Source organism: Nannobrachium achirus (assembly GCF_963921795.1).
Source record: "Nannobrachium achirus genome assembly, chromosome: 18".
Classification (NCBI taxonomy): domain Eukaryota; kingdom Metazoa; phylum Chordata; class Actinopteri; order Myctophiformes; family Myctophidae; genus Nannobrachium; species Nannobrachium achirus.
The window spans coordinates 53,946,662-53,966,668 of NC_137825.1; the positions used below are offsets into that span (position 1 = coordinate 53,946,662).

The 20,007-nt window shown below is 43.3% G+C and overlaps 1 protein-coding gene across 1 annotated transcript in view; it reads left to right on the plus strand.

Annotated features, from left to right (window-relative positions):
- The window catches only part of LOC308303269 (signal transducer and activator of transcription 5B-like), a 44,365-nt gene that overhangs the window by 13,370 nt on the left and 10,988 nt on the right, over positions 1 to 20,007 (plus strand). The window contains exons 7-15 of the mRNA XM_080747599.1: positions 695 to 846; positions 1,555 to 1,710; positions 10,609 to 10,788; positions 12,316 to 12,403; positions 13,530 to 13,652; positions 14,853 to 14,945; positions 16,405 to 16,611; positions 17,543 to 17,637; positions 18,802 to 18,944. Coding sequence (XP_080603725.1) covers positions 695 to 846; positions 1,555 to 1,710; positions 10,609 to 10,788; positions 12,316 to 12,403; positions 13,530 to 13,652; positions 14,853 to 14,945; positions 16,405 to 16,611; positions 17,543 to 17,637; positions 18,802 to 18,944 — 1,237 coding nt within the window. The remainder of the gene's footprint in view (positions 1 to 694; positions 847 to 1,554; positions 1,711 to 10,608; positions 10,789 to 12,315; positions 12,404 to 13,529; positions 13,653 to 14,852; positions 14,946 to 16,404; positions 16,612 to 17,542; positions 17,638 to 18,801; positions 18,945 to 20,007) is intronic.

Consider the following 20,007-nt stretch of genomic DNA (forward strand, 5'->3'; position numbering starts at 1 on the left):
GCAAAAGAGGATGCATGCCAACTCAAAGCAAAAGATGATGCGAGTCTACAGAAAGCGAAAGAGTGATGTGTGTTTGACAGGAATCAACTGTCAAAGAAGGCAGCACACAGAGATGGAGGAGTGTTGATGGATTGCAGATATACAAGCTCACAGCCCGCGGCTGTGAGCTTGTAGATCTGCTATTCTTGAAAAATCGTGACCATTTATTTGTGCAAGTCTTTGAATATTTTCGACCCGAAAATAAGTGTCTTCTAAATCCTACATCTAAATCAGTGGTTCCCAAACCTTTTCATGTCAAGGACCCCCAAAATTACATGTATTTGCCCGCGGACCCCCATCTCAAAATAGTTGTTCCAGGAACTCCCAGTAGCAAAGATTTGAGTTAACAAAGGTTTGCACATCAGGCAAGATTTGCACATCATTTTCATGATTTTTCAAAAATGGCAGATATACAAGCTCGCAGCGCGGCACTCGGTGCCGCACTGTGAGCTTGTATATCTGCTATTTTTCAATAGTTAAAGCATTGAATATTTCTAGGCCTGCCGCCTATACTGTACTGTATGAACGAAAGCGTGAACGAACACATTTCAAGGATTTGAACGAATCGTTCACGAGTCTTGCTAAAGATTCGATTCCTATGAACGGATCACTCATGAACGACTCGTCACTACTGTGTGTGTGTGGTTGTTTCCAGGACCTGGCTGAGCAGCACCAGAAGACCCTGAACCTGCTGAGGAAGCAGCAGACGGTGATCCTGGACGAGGAGCTCATCCAGTGGAAGAGGAGGCAGCAGCTGGCCGGGAACGGAGGCCCGCCCGAGGGGGGGCTGGACGTCCTCCAGTCCTGGTAGGGTTTGGCAGGGGTGTGGATTTCCTCCACTAAAGCAGTGGTTCTCAACCCTTTTTCAGGCCGCGACCCCCAAAATAATCATGTGTTAACCGGGGACTGCCCCTCACCCTGACGAGCACTATGAGTTGAGGCATTACATTTTGAATAACACAGTTCTAATGTGAAAATAGCAGATCGAGGCGTTGTGAGCATGTAGATCGTCTATTTTCACAAATTTTGCCACTACTATTTGACGATCTGGGCAATGTTTAATTTGTCATTTAGAGGCATTAAAAAGGCCTTAAACTGTCACTTCAGAAATGTGCTATACACTTAAACTTAATGTTGTGAGAAAACAGTGTTGTACATTAAGTTAATCATGTGGGGACCCCCCCAAAATAATTTGGGGATCTCGACCCACAGGTTGAGAACCACTGCACCAAAACTATGGACGGAAACATTTTCTAACAGACTACCTTTTTTTCCACTGGCGAAAACTAAATCAAAACTAAATAAGCTATGATGAGTAAAACCAAGACTAAATGTATTGTACATTTTGTCAATAAATAAAAACTAGACTAAAATGTTAAAGGAGTAGTTCACCTCCATAATATTTTTGAACAGGTGAGATATTAGACTTTTGGGGCCATCAGGCCCGAGGCAGTGCGTCACTCTGCTACATACGGACATATTGATGACCCCTGCTCCCCCCCCCCCACCCATCAGGTGTGAGAAGCTGGCCGACCTGATCTGGCAGAACCGGCAGCAGATCCGCCGCTGCGAGCACCTGACCCAACAGCTGCCCCTGCCGGGCCCCATGGAAGAGCTGCTGAGCAAGCTCAACTCTGACATCACCGACATCATCTCTGCCCTCGTCACCAGGTGGGGGGAGTCTGTCTGCTTGTGTGTGGATGAAAAGGCAGCATGGCTTATTTTAACAGTTTGCCAGCCAAAATAGAATGGTTGTTGGTAGATTAGCCGTGAAACTTCTATTATTGTATTATGATCTGAGACGTAATATTATGTTTATAAACATGAGCCCGCCACCCCTCCTTCTTGGACGGCTCCGTTGTTTTTTTCTTTTTTTTCAATCCCCTGGTCGTTTGCTCACCGTGATTATCTGGATCTCCATTGACATAAAGTGGAGGTTTTGGCCAAGGCATCGTCTCTCCGTGCGTTTCGCGTGCGCGATCCGTGCGCATATAATCCAAGCATATGGTCCAGGTATGACTGAACGGTAGGCCTGGGGCGGTATGGACATTTTGTTACCGCGATTACCGTCTTCCCATTTACCGCCGGTACTGCGGTAATTACCGCACCCCCGTATCTATTAATTAAGGTTCGGCGATAAGACAAAATATTGCAATCATCTTCCCAAAAGTGAGAGGCGACACAGCCTGACTGCCCGAGTTATACTTCTCCGTACAGCACAGCGGGTCTGGCTTTCAAAGGAGCAGATCTACAAGCTCACAACACATCGCATCCGCGACGCGTTCTGAGCTTTTAGATCTGCACTGTCGGGTTACCATAGTAACGTAGGCTAGCTACTTGGGCTTTTCAGACACAAACAGCTGTGTGAACAAACCAGAAGAGGAAGGGTAGTCAGATCGTGTACAGTGATTCTGTAAACTCACGTCACGTCTCAACTCTCAAATCGCAGTGATTGAGTGCTGCTATATACAGGTTTTAGTTACAAGACTTGACAGAAAAGGTTATAAAATCGCCGCTGGACGGGGCACAACGTGCGACGCGGTGGAAAAAGTAAAATAGTTTCATTTTCGGTTTTAGTCCACGCGGCCCGCGCTCCGCCAGTAATCCGTATGAATAAAAAAAGATATGCCACAACACAAGGTATGTATTAACATCCTTGTGTCGAGTGGATTACAGAGAAAGTTTATGCTGCTCCGTCATAGAGTTGTGCTCCGTACTCTACTGCCCTGTGTGCACTGTGTGCAGGTCTGTGTCTGAGTGACGTATGTGGCTTCCAACGTGTGGTACACGGCCCAGAGCAGAGCGGCATGGAGCGCATGCGGTCCTCGCTTCTCCCCCGTTTTAAAACTCGCTTGTTTTCCAATAAAAAATAGACCTTTTTTTTTGTCTTTTTACCTCGGTATACCGCGGTACGGCGGTACGGCGGTTACCGCCTCCAACCCTACTGAACGGTCGATGTGAGCATTTTGGCTAGCTTAGCCCTTATCACTCCTGCTATGCTAATGTAATCGTCTAAACAGCAAACTCAAGCTCAGAAGTCCGGTATAAAACGGTTTTAATATTAAGAGGCTCCTCGTGGCTTGGAAAGGGTTAACCTAGGCCTAAAATTATTGAGCTTGTAGATCTGCTATTTTTGAAAACGTCATGAAAATGTGTGCAAAAATCTTTGGATATATGTATATTCAAAGCGAACGTTTGTAACTCAAATTTTGCTTCTGGGTGGTCCCTGGAACTAAATATTAAGAGATGCGGGTCCGTGGCCAAATAAATATCAGTTTGGGGGTCCTTCACATGAAAAGGTTTGAGAACCACTGACATAGTAGTCTCTCAAGAACAGACTAACTGAGCTCAATTTAAGTGAAAAGGACCTTTTCTTTGACGATGGCTGGCCAGATTGCTGACATAGAAACATAGGGTTTTCCAAAAAACCTTAGAGGGATTCAAAAGACACTTATAGAATCGGGTCAAAATTCTAATTTTCACGATTTTTCAAAAATAGCAGATCTACAAGCTCGCAGCGCGGCACTCAGTGCCGCGCTGTGAGCTTGTATATCTGCTATTTTTCAGTAGTTAAAGCATAAAATAATGATACACAATAATGTGTACCTGTTCTAAATGGGTTAAAATAAAATAAAATATAAAATGTGTTTTAGGTTAAAATTACCGGAGAGTGTTTTCTGCTGGTGTTTCAGTCCGAGTGTATCAAAGGGTGCGTTCGGAAATGCGCACCGGGTGTGTGCTCAGTGTAGTGAGTGCCTAAACCCAATCCTAACCCTAACCTCTGCAAAACTATGCCTAAACTCAACCCTAACCTTAACCTCAGTAAAACTATGCCTAAACCTAACCCTAACCACACCCGGTGCGCATTTCCGAACGCACCCTTTGATACACTCGGACTGAAACACCAGCAGAAAACACTCTCCCTTAAAATTACATTCTTCTTTGCAAACACAACAGGTTCTAAAACGGCATGGCTTCCCTGTGAGTCTCTGGTATGTTGATAACATTAGTCCTGCTTAGGGATCGCCAAATGGAGACCTTTTCTTAACTCATTGCATGCCAGGCCCGATAGTCCCGAGATTATTTCAATGTCCTTCCCCGCCAGGCCCGATTTTGGACCCCAAAATCTTTAGTAGGCATGATAGCAATCGCGAAATTGCATGTTTAACCCCCATATCAACCCCATCTTTCAAACATGGCAGCCATCTTTGTTTACATTTTAGGAAAACATAACGGCTGCTATCTCATGAATGCCTGAACGGATTTTTTTGTTTGAAAGCTGTGAGCAATGTGCAGACACGTGGTGCATTATCTAGGCATGGGTGTGCATGATCCGTGCACTATGAATTACATGGAAGTCTATGGAGACAGAGGCAGGGGAGAGTACGAAGGTATTGTTAAATGGCGGGGAATTTGTTAACCGGTCACTGTTGGGCCTTATCGGTTACATAACCGATAACCATTAAGCGAATGTGTTAAAAAATGTGCTATTTTTACCCATTTAAAAAAAGGAAAATACATTTCCCCCCATTATAAAGTGCCCTATTTACACATTAAAAACAACAATACAACAAGGCGGAGGATCGTTATGCTGCGTCTACCCTGCAGTGTGTCCCTAATTTACTCTGTGTAAAGACGGCTGGTTTAACGTTCCACAACCCACTCATCAACAAGCTCACTCGTCGCAGACTTGGGCTTGCAGATCGGATGTCATGTCATCAACACGTAACACTAGTAGAGTTGTGTTTTAAGCTCTTCCTTTCTCTTTAAAACGGGGGTCTGTTTCGGGAAATCCATTTGCTGTGTTTGTTTCCTGATGAATGAGCTTGTCAGGTTTTCCCTGTCAGCAGCGTGTGTGTCGCGGGCAGAACGACAGATGCATGCATGGTTACACATTGGTGACCGCACAGAAATGTGTGACTGCGGGGCGAATAGTTGCATGGGTGATGTTACACAGACATTGGTTTCAGGGGCTTTTGGTGTGACACACAACGCAGATTGACTTTTTTTCTTTTTAGCAGTCACCATTAACCGTTAGTGTTTACCGGTAACACATTTCTTAATGGTTAAAAGGTAACGGTTAACTGTTGGCGATCCCTAGTCCGATGGATTAGCCACGGGGACACAAAGACAGATGAACACTTCTTGAGGGCCTACCCCATAGGTGCCACGGCATAAATATATTCACAAAATGTGAAAGAATAATTTGGGGATTGACTTGCTTGGCTCACTTGGCTACGTGCACAATACATTTGGTACTGATCAGTGCAGTGCCTTGACCACTAGAAATCTGGGGTACTGTACAAGCGCAAACTTAAACCTCATAACATATGCTGTATATCTGTCAACATGGGCCTTATTTTACAGCTGCCGGAATGTCCGATGTTTCATGGTGTCTCACTTACCGCTGATGCATCCACTTCTAATGTTAAGAACGCACATGTTGGAGTCGCATAGTCCAGGGGTCTTCAACAGGGGGTCCGTGACCCCTTGGGGGTCCTAAGAGTTACTACAGAGGATCCTCCAAATCTTTGTGTGATAGAAGCTTTTTCTCCTTTTTTATATTAACCACTTGAACCCCAGCGTCCATATTCGGAGAACTTTAGCCAGAAATAGCATAGCAGATCTACAAGCTCACAACGCCTCGTGCTGCGAGGCGTTGTGAGCTTGTAGATCGGCTATTTTCGGCAAAGAGCTTTGGTGTATAGAGGAAAAAGAGCAGACTTGGTACAGAGTGAAAGGTCAAGTTTATTAAGTATTGACGGTTCAAGTGGTTAAATATCTGAAAACACAAATTGACATGAATCTAAAATACACTGACGATGCTGTCAAACAATGAAACTATATGGAATCTATGAACAGGTTGTGGTGGTCCGGCTGGTCCCTGCTTCATCTCTCTCTCAACTAAGTGGTCCTTGGCCTGAAAACATTGAAGACCCCTGGCATAGTCTGTGGATCTGTCCCAGGCTTCCCTGCTTGGCCGCTTTGCATCACCTTTGTGCAGATCGGTCATATGATAGTGGGTACTGCACTGGGTTGTCTGACATTAGGTATGGGCACTCTGGCAACAAGTACATAATTGCATAAACGGGTGGGGCATGCATTCCCAAATGCATCCTTCCTGACTTGCATTGACCCTGAGTAGGCCAACTGTAGTTAGTGCAAAAGGAAGCACGCAATAGAAGCAGCTTTATTCCTTGCAGTATTAGTATTGTAGCCAACTTTGAAACTTGGTAGTTTGATTTAGTTTTAGTCATAGAATAATATTTCATTTAGTTTTAATCATATCTTAGTCATCTGAAATGTTTTAGTTTTAGTCTATTTAGTAGACTAAATATCATAAGATTTTAGTCAACTAAATCTACAGTTGATTTTGGCAGGCCTTGATGGTGTCTGTTTTAAACCTGGTTGCATGCTGAAAATAGACAATCTACAAGCTCACAATGCATCTCCTTTTCAAAGTGCAACACCCAATCGCAAACAAACAAACATAAAATGACTTGTCTTTTAGTTCTTCTCCACTAGTCCCACATTTTTGTCTAGTTTTTATGTTTTCAAAATTGTCTACATATTTAGTCAATAGTTTTAGTCATCATAGCTTAATTTTTATTTAGTTTTTACTTCGTTTTCGTCAATGGAAAAAGGTATATATATATATATATATTTTTTTTGTCATAGCTTTGGTCGACGAAATCAACACTTGCTTTTTCACGTTTTTTCCCCCCCATTCTGAATTCCCATAGACTTTTTTTTTCTTCATATTGCGTCATATAAGAACTGTGTTCCAAACAGTTGCTTCTCAGATGTTAACCCTTGCATTGTGTTCAGGTGACTCTACAACACCAAAGAGACTACAATAAACTATTTCCAACTCCTTCAGACTGGCAGTTTGTGGCATTTAGTTGGCACTGACTAAGCACAAACTCTAGTCGGCAGAAAGAACAAGTGTGCTGCCATTATCAGCTACCTTAGGTCTTCCTGTAAAGTCGCTTGTAAATATTCCTAGTTGGGGGTTGCTTTAGTTTGTTTATTTTCCGAAGTGTAGTTGCTTATTTAGGTCTTGCTTTCAAGATTATATATAAAAAAAAAAAAAGCTGATGTAATGGGGCTAAAATGTGGCTTGTTTTCATAGACCAGTTTGCTTGTTTCACTCACATAATCTGTCAGATGTGGCAAGACACTTTCAACCTTGTTGGAAAACAAACAAGCATTTAGCGCTAGCTTTGCATTGGAGCTGATCGAATGGTATAGGAATTGAGAGTTGAGATTGATAATATGGGTATTTAGTTCAAATGTGCGACGGGAAAATGTTTCTGGCTTATTTAGGCTTGGTTCTGCAGCAGTATCAAACTAAACCCCCTAAAAAAAACGACCATATCAATAGCAGATATACAAGCTCACAGCGCGGCACCGAGTGCCGCGCTGCGAGCTTGTAGATCTGCTATTGATATGGTCGTTTTGACTGACCAGGTCCAGTCCTTCACGGCTCTTATCGACAAGCGTCTCTTGCCGACAACCTCCCGATGGCTCCCTGTCGGCGGTAGACGCTTTGCGCTTTCTTCCGTCGCCGATGTCGGAGCGGTTAAGAGCTGCCTTTAGAAACCCGCTTTGACACGTTTGTTGTTGGCAACACTTTTTTCCTCCCCGCATGCTGTAGGTTAGAGTTTATCATGATTGATTATGTATGACGTTATAGAGTAGATCATGTATTCATTGATTATATTAACTCATTTGCTGCGATGGCCGTGAATCCCGTAAAAATCCCGCTGTACGTCCCTGCCACGCCCGTGAATCCCGCCAATGTGCTTTTAAATTATGTAATGCTAAATTAGACTCTCCCACAGCTCCTCAAAAAGTTTTAGCCTTCTATCTTATAAGGAAACCAAAATATCACACATCAAAGTGAGTGTGTTTGAAAACAAGAGTGTAATAAATGTATAAATCTCAATAAAAGTGTATAATTATAATCAACAGTGAAGGAACAGTGCTGGCAACCGCTGCAGCCTCCAGCACACAGAATGCGTCTTTTTTTCCCCAGGCTCTTTTTTTTTTTTTTTTTTCCTCACTCCAACATGCATGCCATTCACACACACCCCCATTCCAACACCAATGCCCTTGCCCTACTATGGAAGTGTTGCCAGAAGTCAATCTGAATGGCACCATGTAGGAAGCCCCCCCAAGCGGAGGCTCTTTTTCTTTTTTTTTCTTTTTTTTTTTTTTCTCCTCACTCCAACATGCATGCCATTCACACACACCCCCATTCCAACACCAATGCCCTTGCCCTACAATGGAAGTGTTGCCAGAAGTCAATCTGAATGGCACCATGTAGGAAGCCCCCCAAGCGGAGGCTAGCCAGCCTAGCCTATAGCAACAACTAAACAGTTCAGCTCGATGAGACCGTTCTTCATAAATCAAACAAAATCCCGTGACATTTTCACTTCAAAAGCCATAATCTGCTATGGGCCTCCACAACCCACAGCTTCATAACCCCACACACCACACTATTGTCCAGATTTGCAGCCAACTAGAGAGAGTTGGAAGCATCTCTGCCTCATGACTGCCTGAACCAAAATAAACCATCACAACAAATAGATAACACATCTGCACCTCACCTCACGTCAGCGGGGGTCCCCTCGACTACATCCCGATCACAAGGCACTGCTCGCGGCAGAGTATATGTCCCCCCGTGTCCTGGACTCCTGGTCAAGCAACCATGTCGTGTCCGGAGGCTGATTTGACCACAAACAACATCTCTATTCGCGTCGGTAAAACTTATAAGACATCCTCGTCGAGCGTTAGCCTTGTCTTCTCCGTGTCTGCACGCTAACAGATGGATCCCACCGGGAACAGTGGAGTAAGCAATCGCGACGATTCATTGAAAGTAAGTTGCTTTGTTTTCATCCAAAGTTTCTGTGCTTCCCGTGTCGGTGTCCCGTTCCCTGCACGCAACGTGCAGACTGAAAAGAAAGTGAATATCGATCCATCGTGGGGATTCGTGGCGCTCCTGCATCTCCCCCTGAGTGTGATCAGCTGCAGCATGTGTATCGCACACAGCATTGTAATGTTGTAATGCGTTCTTCTTGATGTGATCAATAACTCTATGCTTGTGATCCGTTCTAATATCCGGTTATTTACACAATCACATACATAAACGTTTCCGCATCCGGTATAGAAACGGACCTGATCAGCAACTACATATGGCAACTGTACAGGGGCGTCAATTGGGTATGGCAGGGGTATGCAGCTGCCATGCCTTGGCTACAGGGGGAAATAATAAAATGTACTTTTCATTGTGCCTGTTGCTAAGGTATGGCAACATGTCATGTTGCCATACCTTACCTTTTTCTGAACTGACGCCACTGCAACTGCACACTAACGGATCCCAACAGATTCAATTCGGTGGAGCTTTATTGACATGAGAAAACGCAAGTGGTTTGTACTCGCCAAAGCAAGTGTCACAAATAAAATAAAAACATTTGAAAATGGGTAACATAATACAGTTGGAGGGGGTACCATTCCCACCTGCTTAGCAATATATATTTATATATATATATATAGATCTGCTATTATGTACATGTATGTGTATAGCCTACAGTATAGTTAGTGTGAGTGTGTGTGTGTGTGTGTGTGTGTGTGTGTGTGTGTGTGTGTGTGTGTGTGTGTGTGTGTGTGTGTGCGTGTGCGTGTGCGTGTGTGTGCATGTGTGTGTGAGGAGGTACTGCAGACCATCGTGGGCCAGTCCAATATAAAAAGCGTATTTCTCTTTGTGTGAAGTAAGACGCCCTAAGGGCAAGATGTGGCCTATTACAGCACTATTACACAATTCCAGTTATACACAATTACACTTATTACACTAGTACACTCATCTGATAAGTGCCTGAAGCCATAAAGACAGATATCAAGTGAGTTATTTCCTTGAAAAGAGAACATTCACAAAAACTTAAATAACTCCTTTTCATTTGATTTTCAAACTCGGAAAATCAAAAAACAAGGTTTTTGAAATGGCTATAACTATAGAATGGTACATCGTAAATGCAAGATTATATTTTTTCGTGAAACTACAGCTTGTCCTCTTCCATTTCCAGTAATGTATGACATGGTCGTGCAAACACAGAATTTAGGAAAAATCTAAATATAAAAAAAAATATTCATTATACAAAATGGCAGAAAAGCCATACAGTGCAATGTTAAAATGGCAGCAAATGAGTTAATATCCAGATGATATTAATACTTGATAGTTAGGAGTAGAGAGGCCTTCAGTGGGCCTCAGTAACTATTGTTTTGGTAAAGCCTACCTTGTTATGGTACAGCTCGTTCCAGAGGCCTTGAAGCCACAGTATAACTCTAGTGTTACAGAACTCTTTTACCACTGTCCAGAGTGTTAATTGTACTTCTGTCCATGATATCATGTTATATATAAACTTGACCACCACCACCTAATATAATTGTCTTGTCTCCTCATTTTCTCATGATCATTGATTGATCTGAATTCCACCACACCCACCTCACAGCTGACTCTCTCAAACATGTAAACTCATGTCAGACTTCTCCCTAACTCTCCCCCCCCAGTACCTTCATCATCGAGAAGCAGCCGCCCCAGGTGTTGAAGACGCAGACCAAGTTTGCCGCCACCGTGCGCCTGCTGGTGGGCGGCAAGCTCAACGTGCACATGAACCCGCCGCAGGTCAAGGCCGTCATCGTCAGCGAGCAGCAGGCCAAGGCCCTGCTGAAGAACGAGAGCACGCGCAAGTGAGCTAACGCTGCGCTCTCAAACCTGAAGATATGCTGCAGATTGTTTTCTAGATCCGGGGTTTTCAAAGTGGGTGACGGACGGGGCACCCTGGGGTGCCTTGACGGCAGTCCGGGAGTGCCGCGAGATCATTTGATAATATTTGGAATTTATTTGGACACTTGAAAAAATATTATTTTGTATAATTTTAAACTTGAAGTACAAGTTATTTTCAGTCAGTTCTAAACAAAATTATCTCTCAACGTTTTCCTCGCAACATAATCACTAAAATATTGTCACTTTCGGGCAGAAACCTTGTATCTCCGAGTTGTGTTCGTCTTTTGCCCTGCTTCATCATACAAGACCGTCGCACAAAACTAGTGAAAACAGCCGATCTACAAGCACACTTGTGTGCTTGTAGATCTGCTGTTTTCACTAGTTTAGTACATTTTATAGATGATAAATACAAAACAAACGGTTTTGGACATACAAGGTCTCCACCCGACAACAACGCTTGCTATAAATATAAGGTCCTGGGAGTGAAAGTTATAATTATAATGTAGGGTTGCCTCGGATTAAAAAAATATTCATGGGGTGCCCTGAGACAAAAAAGTTTGGGAACCCCTGTTCTAGATGCTTCAATCGCTTCACTTTGCCTCACTGGCAGGAATTCACCGTTTGTCAGCCTTCTGATTGGTCCATGAGACTCCCTGACTGGCCAACCAGAAAAATACATTCACTTTTTGCAAGCGGGGGTGGAGTTCTGCAGTCGGAGAAAGTGGGAGCCGTCTTTCACCGGCTGTCCGCACTGCGGAGCACGGCCAGGCCGCTCGCGACCATAGCGTTTGCGATCATTGTAATGAATAAGCTTCAACAGACTAGTTCACATGGACCTTATCAATGGTCTAACTTGTTACGTTTGGGTACATATATTTTAAATGGGCAGAATTACGAAAAGCCAGCCTATTATGTGAGGAGATGTTGGAGGAGAAGAGATTATAGTTCTCCTCTTCCTACCCAAGATGCAATGCGCGATTTCTATTCTCTCTGATCCAGAGGATTAAACTAATTAAAACATATATTTTCGGGGGAAAATTACTGTTTTGCTATGTAATTACTGTACCTTTTTCTTCCCTTTTTATTAATATCACGTAGATGTGTTTTTTTTGGTACTTTATATAGCTGTAATGAGGCTATGAAGGAAAAAAAAATCCCATCCACTTCCACTATAAAAGAATCTGCAATAGTGATTCTGTCCCACTGGGATTAAACAAATTAAAACATATATTTTCGGGGAAACCCCCTGTTTTGCAATGTAACTACTGTACCTTTGTCTTCCCTTTTTATTAATATCACCTAGATGTTTTTCCTTTGGTACTTTATATAGCTGTAATGAGGCTATGAAAAAATAAAAAATCCCATTCACTGCCACTATAAAAACAATCTGCCCAGGGTTAATGTCCCAGCCTAGTAACAGGGCAGAATGGGGCGGGATTTGCAAACTAGTGAATTGTTTCGCGTGTTACCGAGTTGTGTCTCTTTTGCAGTGAGAGCAGCGGAGAGATCCTCAACAACAACTGTGTGATGGAATATCACCAGGCCACAGGCACCCTCAGCGCACACTTCAGAAACATGGTAAATAATGGTACTTTTCATTGTGTTAATTTTGGCAAATTCTGATCTAGTCTTAGTCTTTTGAATAACACACATTTAGTTTTAGTCTTAGCCTTTTGAAATTGTTTAGTCTTAGTCAGTGGTGTGATATGGATTTTAGAAGTGGTTCCCCTCTAAATTCATGACGTCACGTGCGCGCGCACGTGCACGCGCATGTGTGCACGCATGCCTGCCGCTCGGTGCTAATACTGTATAACACAACATTTTTTATCTAATTATATTTCTTATTTAGTTACATTGTTAATTTGTTGTTTTTATTTTAGTTTCAATTAATAATATTAATTGAAACTAAAATATATATATTTTATATATATATATATATAAAACCTGAAGGAAAATATATTAATTTAATATATTTTCCTTCAGGTTTTATATAAAATAACTTAACATAGACTTTATAGACTCACCCACACACAGTAAAGTCTGCTAGATCCTTTCGGAAACCTCTCCCGAGTCCCTCCGCTATGCAGCTCTGACAAAATGAGTGATTTAAACTCATGGCATGAAGAGTGAGGAGCTGCATAGCAGAGGGAGAGGTTCCGAAAGCAGCTAAAAGTCTGCAAAGAATGCTAGGCGAGCGTAGGCTATATGCTGGCCGCATATACAAGTGTAAATGAGCCTGCCTACCAGAGTATTGTTATGCAAAGCAGACAGGTAGGGGATTGAAGTGTTGACCGAGCCGTCACACAACTTGACGACGTGCGTGCACGTGCGCGTGCGTGCGGGCATGTCGGGCGCGCGTGCGTACAGCTTGATAATAAGTGTGGGCTCGCCGAGCCCAACCGAGCCCACGGCATCTCACCCCTGGTCTTAGTCTAGTCTTAGCCGACTAAATATCAAAATCTTAGTCTTCTTGGTCTACAAAGTTAACACTGGTTTTAGCAGTAACTAGTGAATGTGTTAGCACCTTTAGCAGATATCTAACCAGTGGCCTTTCAAAGGGTGATACAGTGATTTTATAGGTTGTAGGATTCAATGGAATTGTGTGTGTGTGTGTGTGTGTGTGTGTGTGTGTGTGTGTGTGTGTGTGTGTGTGTGTGTGCGTGTGCGTGTGCGTGTGTGTGCGTGCGTGCGTGCGTGTTTACAGTCATTGAAACGGATCAAGCGCTCAGACCGTCGGGGAGCTGAGTCTGTGACCGAGGAGAAATTCACGGTCCTGTTTGAGTCCCAATTCAGCGTGGGGGGAAACGAACTGGTCTTCCATGTCAAAGTAAGCAATGCACCTCACATTTGCCACTCTCATTGCGCGCGCACACACCATCAGAGAATTCCTGTTTCAGAGCACGAGAGCACACGTCCCCATCGGTGTCTTGCTCTAGCGCAGTGTTTCTCAAACTTTCACATTTCACACTTCTCCCCTTAACTCTGACAGTGTACAAATGGAACCAAATGAACCCGTCACGGGTTCATTTGGTTCCTTTTTGTACACTGTCAGAGTTACAGACTTGTATGGGTCAATTTAGACTCTCCTCAAGCAGGGGTTGACACTAAGGTCTCAGAGGCACTTGCCCGTCGGGCAAGTACAGGTCATGTTCTACTTGCCCAAAGGTCATCCCCACTTGCCCGAAAAATAAATCGTCATTTATAAAATGATAGGTAAGATTTGAATTACCGCTCAATTTAACACTTATTTCTTTACTTTCTGGGGCTGTGATAAAAATGCTTAACAAATTCCTACATAGCTATGATTTAATATGTCTATAGTTTCACATTTTCAAGTGTAGCAACAGTAAAAACAGCACATTATAGGTAATCAGTGCTCTTATTTTACATTCAACAGACCAGAGGACAGAGCACATTCAGGTGTTTAGACAGATATCTGGTGTTGTGTTCATAGATGGTTGCGTCCCCTCTCAAATCAGCACTTGCCCGGTCGGAAAACCTGAAAGCAAACTACACCTGCCCGTAGGTTTTATTTACCTGCCGGGGGCAGGTGGGCAAGCCTTGGTGTCAATGCCTGCCTCAAGGAACACACAGAGTCCCTGGAATCCATTTTGAGAACCACTGCTCTAGCGCACTTTGACAGATGGCTTTGGCTACGGAATCTAACCTGTGACCTTGTCTTTTGTGTTTTTTCATTCTTTTTAAAGCTCTCAAAAAAGGCAACTTTCCGCAACAATCGCTATATTATTGAATTGATCAGAGTAGTCGACTAGCTCAGGACCTTTGCATACAAAGACCTTTACTCACAATTTAGAAATGTTTTGAGGACCAAGTCAAATATTTGTGTAAGGAATTTCACTCGCTCTTGCAGTCGTGTCACACCGTGGCTTTACACAATCATTTAACTGCTACACACAAATGCACCCACAATCAGTTGAATGTTTTGAATAGTTCCAGTACGTTCTTTTGCCACCTAACTCGTTAACTTACACTTGTATCTTTTCTTTTCTTCTTGTTTAACCACAAGACCTTATCACTGCCTGTGGTGGTGATAGTTCACGGTAGCCAAGACAACAATGCCACCGCAACGGTCTTGTGGGACAACGCTTTCGCAGAGCCGGTGAGTCATCGATACCTCGACAGGCACTTTGCATGATGCATTTTCATATCTCATCATGTCAGACGATGCCATTCAAAATAGTTTTTTTTTGCATACTACAATACATGAGGTCTTGCATAAGCATGGCTTATGTTAAAGTGATACCGAGTAGGACTTTTTGTGTGGTAGTTTGGCAATACCATGTGTTTGTTGCCTGGTGGTCACGTCACATGAAATGCATTTGATGTGCCTTATTTCCTGTGTGTGCGTGCACCATTTCCTATGTTAGCACAGAAGTTGTGTACTGTATGTGCCGGGAATGTAGGGGACAGACACTCCTAAATAAAAATAGTAAAACACATTTATGTGTAATTATAAGTTATATAAAAAAATTGCTTCTTGAAGATCCTACAAAGTATGACGTTAAGGCATTAAAAATAAATCCTCCTAATCTTTGTTATTGAAAATGTAACAAGGAAAACTACAGTACATTTTTAAACATTGTTTCCATGCCCTGGAAAATATATTGAATATTATAGTTTGGGAAAATGTGTGGAAATCAGGCGTAAAGTAGTCCCGAGATTATTTCAATGTCTTTCCCCGCCAGGCCCGATAATCCAGAGAAAAGAAAAAAAAAGAAAAAAAATTGGACCCCAAAAAATGTAGTAGGCATGATAGCAATCGCGAAATTGCATGTTTAACCCCCATAGCAACCCCATCTTTCAAACATGGCAGCCATCTTTGTTTACATTTTAGGAAAACATAATGGCTGCTATCTCATGAATGCCTGAACGGATTTCCATTCGGATTTTTTTGTTTGAAAGCTGTGAGCAATGTGGACACACGTGGTGCATTATCTAGGCATGGGTGTGCATGATCCATGCACTATGAATTACATGGAAGTCTATGGAGACAGGGGCAGGGGAGAGTACGAAGGTATTGTTAAATGGCGGGGAATGTGTTAAGTGGCACCACTGAAAGATTTTCTTTTTGGAAATTGTGTTGACCAATTAAGACCTGGAATGCATTATTATGCATTTTTTACTTTAATCATTATTTTATGCTTTAACTATTAAAAAATAGCCGATATACAAGCTCACAGCACGGCACTGCAAGCTTGTAGATTTGCTATTTTTGAAAAATATGCAAGTCTTTGAAACTTTTTGACCCGATTCTATATCCTTCTATGTTTCTACGTCAGCAGTTCTCAGACTTTCATGTCAAGGACCCCCAAAATTACATGTATTTGGCCGCCCCAGAAGGCCGCCCCATAAGCAAATATTTGTGTTACAAATGTTCTCTTTTAAAAATATATATTCAAAGATTTGCCAAAAGAAATTTGAATCAAAAATAGCAGATCTTCAAGCTCGCACTCCTCGCAGCCGCGCTGCGAGCTTGTATATCTGCAATCTTTGAATAGTTAAAGCATAAAACAATTGTCAAGATGATTCCATGTCTTGAATTTCTGTCCCCTCCTCAGGGCAGGGTGCCATTCATGGTACCAGACAAGGTGCTGTGGCCCCAGCTGTGCGAGGCCCTGGACATGAAGTACAAGGCGGAGATGCACAGCGGCCGCGGCCTGTCGGAGGACAACCTGGTCTTCCTGGCTCAGAAGGCCTTCAACAGCGGCAGCAACAACCCCGAGGACTACAACGCCATGACCATGTCCTGGGCTCAGTTCAACAGGGTGAGAGAGCAGCTCAACGTATTGACTCTGCCAGGATTCGCAGCGTTTTTTCACCAACCTTTGAAAGATCGCCGAATATTCTGCGTCGCTCCGATCCGGCCCACGGGAGCCCTCACAAGACGCTCACGGGTGTGCTAGAATGGGAAAATAATCCTGGTCCATAAGCGATACACCCACTCTCCCACCCACGTTAGTATTAGGTCTGCAGGACATTTAATAGGCCTTGATGGCAAAATCCAGATTCTCAGTCAAGGCGTTGGAGAGGATTAAACAGTCATAAGGCACTTACTCCTCATTTATTCACATCCAGCGAGAGACATAATCATACTGTTGCCTGCTTCTCTCCACTGCACACTCTCGGCTGAGTCAGAAATGCCATTAACTCTTTTTGCGCCGATCCCGAACTAGTTCGGCTTTATTTCGGCCTTTTGATCGTCCAGGGTGCGGATCCCGAACTAGTTCGGCTTTTTATATAAAATTATTTAAACACTCAGAGCCAGAGGCCTTACCGAAGCACCGGGCTACATTTTCGAGCCGGCCGCCGGCCGCGATTTGTTTACATCGGCCCGCGAGAGCGTTGCGCCGCCGATATTTGCCGTCCACTCCAATGCAATCCAGGATCTTTAGAGCTAATTTTCTCTGTTCCATGCATATCCATGAGGTGTGCAAGGTTTAATCACGGCTAAATCGCCGAAAATTGGGCTTCTAAAATGAGTGGTAGCCAATAGCTAACTTCAAGCTAACTTCATCCTGTTCCTGTCCATGACACAAAGGAAAGTGTTCAGGCGCGTCATGGCTGCGCACGGCTTGTGCATATACAGCGTATGTCTATGGTGGATTCTCTGGCCACTGGGCGCCCTCTAGTGGAGATTCCTGGCACTGGATGAGTTAAAGAACAGATTTTGAAGCTGGGCTTGCTTTTTCCGTGCAGGAGAGTTTGCCTGGACGCAGCTTCACCTTCTGGCAGTGGTTTGATGGAGTGGTGGAGTTGATGAAGAAACATCTCAAACCACACTGGAACGATGGGTAATGAGTGCAACACACACAACAAGTCCTACGTTATGATTATTTGAACTAGCTATGTATTAAATAACATTACCTTTTAAGGACACTATAGCAGGGGTCTTCAACAAGGGGTCCGGGACCCCTAGGGGGTCCTCAAAGTTACTACAGGGGGTCCTTTTTTCCTCCTTTTTTATATTAACCACTTGAACCAAATCCATATTCTGAGAACTTTAAGCCAAAAATAGCAGATCTACAAGCTCACAACGCCTCGCAGCGCGAGGCGCTGTGAGCTTGTAGATCGGCTATTTTTGGCAAAGAGCTTTGGTGTGTAGAGGGGTTAAAGAGCAGACCAAGTACAGAGTGAAAGGTCAAGTTTATTAAGTATTCACGTTCAAGTGGTTAAATGACGATTGTGCTGTCAAACAATGAAACTATATGGAATCTATGAAAAGGCTGTGGGGGTCCCTGCTTCATCTCTCTCTCAACTAAGGGGTCCTTGGCCTGAAAACATTGAAGATCCCTGCACTATAGTATTGTGTTGCGCGCATGCGTACGTATTTTTGCAGTGACTCAGGAGGTAGAGTGGCTGATACGGTAGCTTGGTGTCAAAGTGTCCTTGAGCAAGACCCTTACTGCTTCCAACTAGCAAATCCGCTGCTGGTGCATGAAAAATGTGAATGTAATGCACATTATAAATCGCTTTAGATAAGTCGCTATATAAATACACCATACATACTGTATAAAAAAACATGTTTTCACTATCCACTGCTTATGACTAGTTTGACGAGTTATAGTTATGTGTCCACTCTGCTTATGACGAGTATGATGAGTTTGAAAAAAAAGAAAAGTTTTTTTTTCTTTTTTCTTTTTCTTTTCAAAATTATTTTTGGACCCCATTAAATCTAGTAAACATGATCTGTGCATGGGCGTGCATGATCTGTACACTATAAATTACATGGAAGTCTATGGAGACTTATGGCGGGGAGATCCCAAAGAAGGCATATTTAAATGGCAGTAGATGAGTTAAGCGCTTATTCTTGACAGTGTTAATGCTATGTTATCATCTATAAGCTACATTAGAGAGTGCACAATTAAAGTGTGTGTGTGTGTGTGTGTGTGTGTGTGTGTGTGTGTGTGTGTGTGTGTGTGTGTGTGTGTGCGTGTGCGTGCGTGTGTTGTTTTCAGGGCCATCCTGGGCTTCGTGAACAAGCAGCAGGCCCAGGACATGCTGATGTCCAAACCCAATGGAACCTTCCTCCTGCGTTTCAGCGATTCGGAGATAGGTGGCATCACCATCGCCTGGGTTGCAGAGAACCCCAACAAAGCAGGTAACCCGGCCAGTGCAGCAATAATGACATGGGGTGTCACTGCCCAAAATGGGGGATTCTAGGTTGAAAGGGTGTCTGTGGCTTTTATGTAAGCCATTTACCATGAGAGGGAGTGGGTTGTTGGCTGATTTACCACTGTTTCAGGGTTGTGGCACGAGGCGAAGCGGTAAAAAAAATTGCTTTTCTACCACTTCTACCATATAAATGAAAGAAAACATAGTTGGGAGGCGCATTGATCTTGGAAATGTTACAACTGCAACACAACAGTGGGCGGGGTCCATGAGCCAACTCAAGGTTGTTGACTGATTTACCACTGTTTTAAGCCAATCAGAATCCAGTATCTGAACATGTGACCACAAAAAGTGGTAGAAAAATATTTAACCAGTGAAAATGATAAACAAGAGCTTGTGACTGTGACTGCTATTACAACCAGACATTTAGATGAACTGTAAACCCATGAAGTAACCTAGTTAGGGGCGTCACAAGGGAGGGAAAAGTGGGACTGAGTTACCAGGGCCCAAGGTGGAGGGGCCTTAATTATTGTATACTTTAGCCGTTGAAAAATAGCAGATATACAAGCTCGCAGCGCGGCACCGAGTTGCCGCGCTGCAAGCTTGTAGATCTGCTATTTTTGAAAAGTCGTGAAAATGTGTGCAAATCTTTGAATATATGTATTTTTTTAAGCGAACCTTTGTAACTCAAATTTTGCTTCTGGGGGGTCCCTGGAACTAAATATTTTGAGATGGTGGTCCGTGGCCAAATACATACCCTTCACAAGAAAAGGTTTGAAACAGGTCTTTCAAAAAACCTTAGAAGGATTTGCACAAATTTCCAAGATTTTTCAAAAATAGCAGATCTACAAGCTCGCAGCGCGGCACTCAGTGCCGCGCTGTGAGCTTGTAGATCTGCTATTTTTCAATAGCTAAAGCACACAATAATTGTGCGGGGGCCCGCAGCGAATCCTTGTACCCAGGGCCCAGAATGTTGTGCGACACCCCTGAACCTAGTTCTCTGTCTGCACCACCACTAGCTATTATAGTACAACACCACCCCCTGCTGGCAG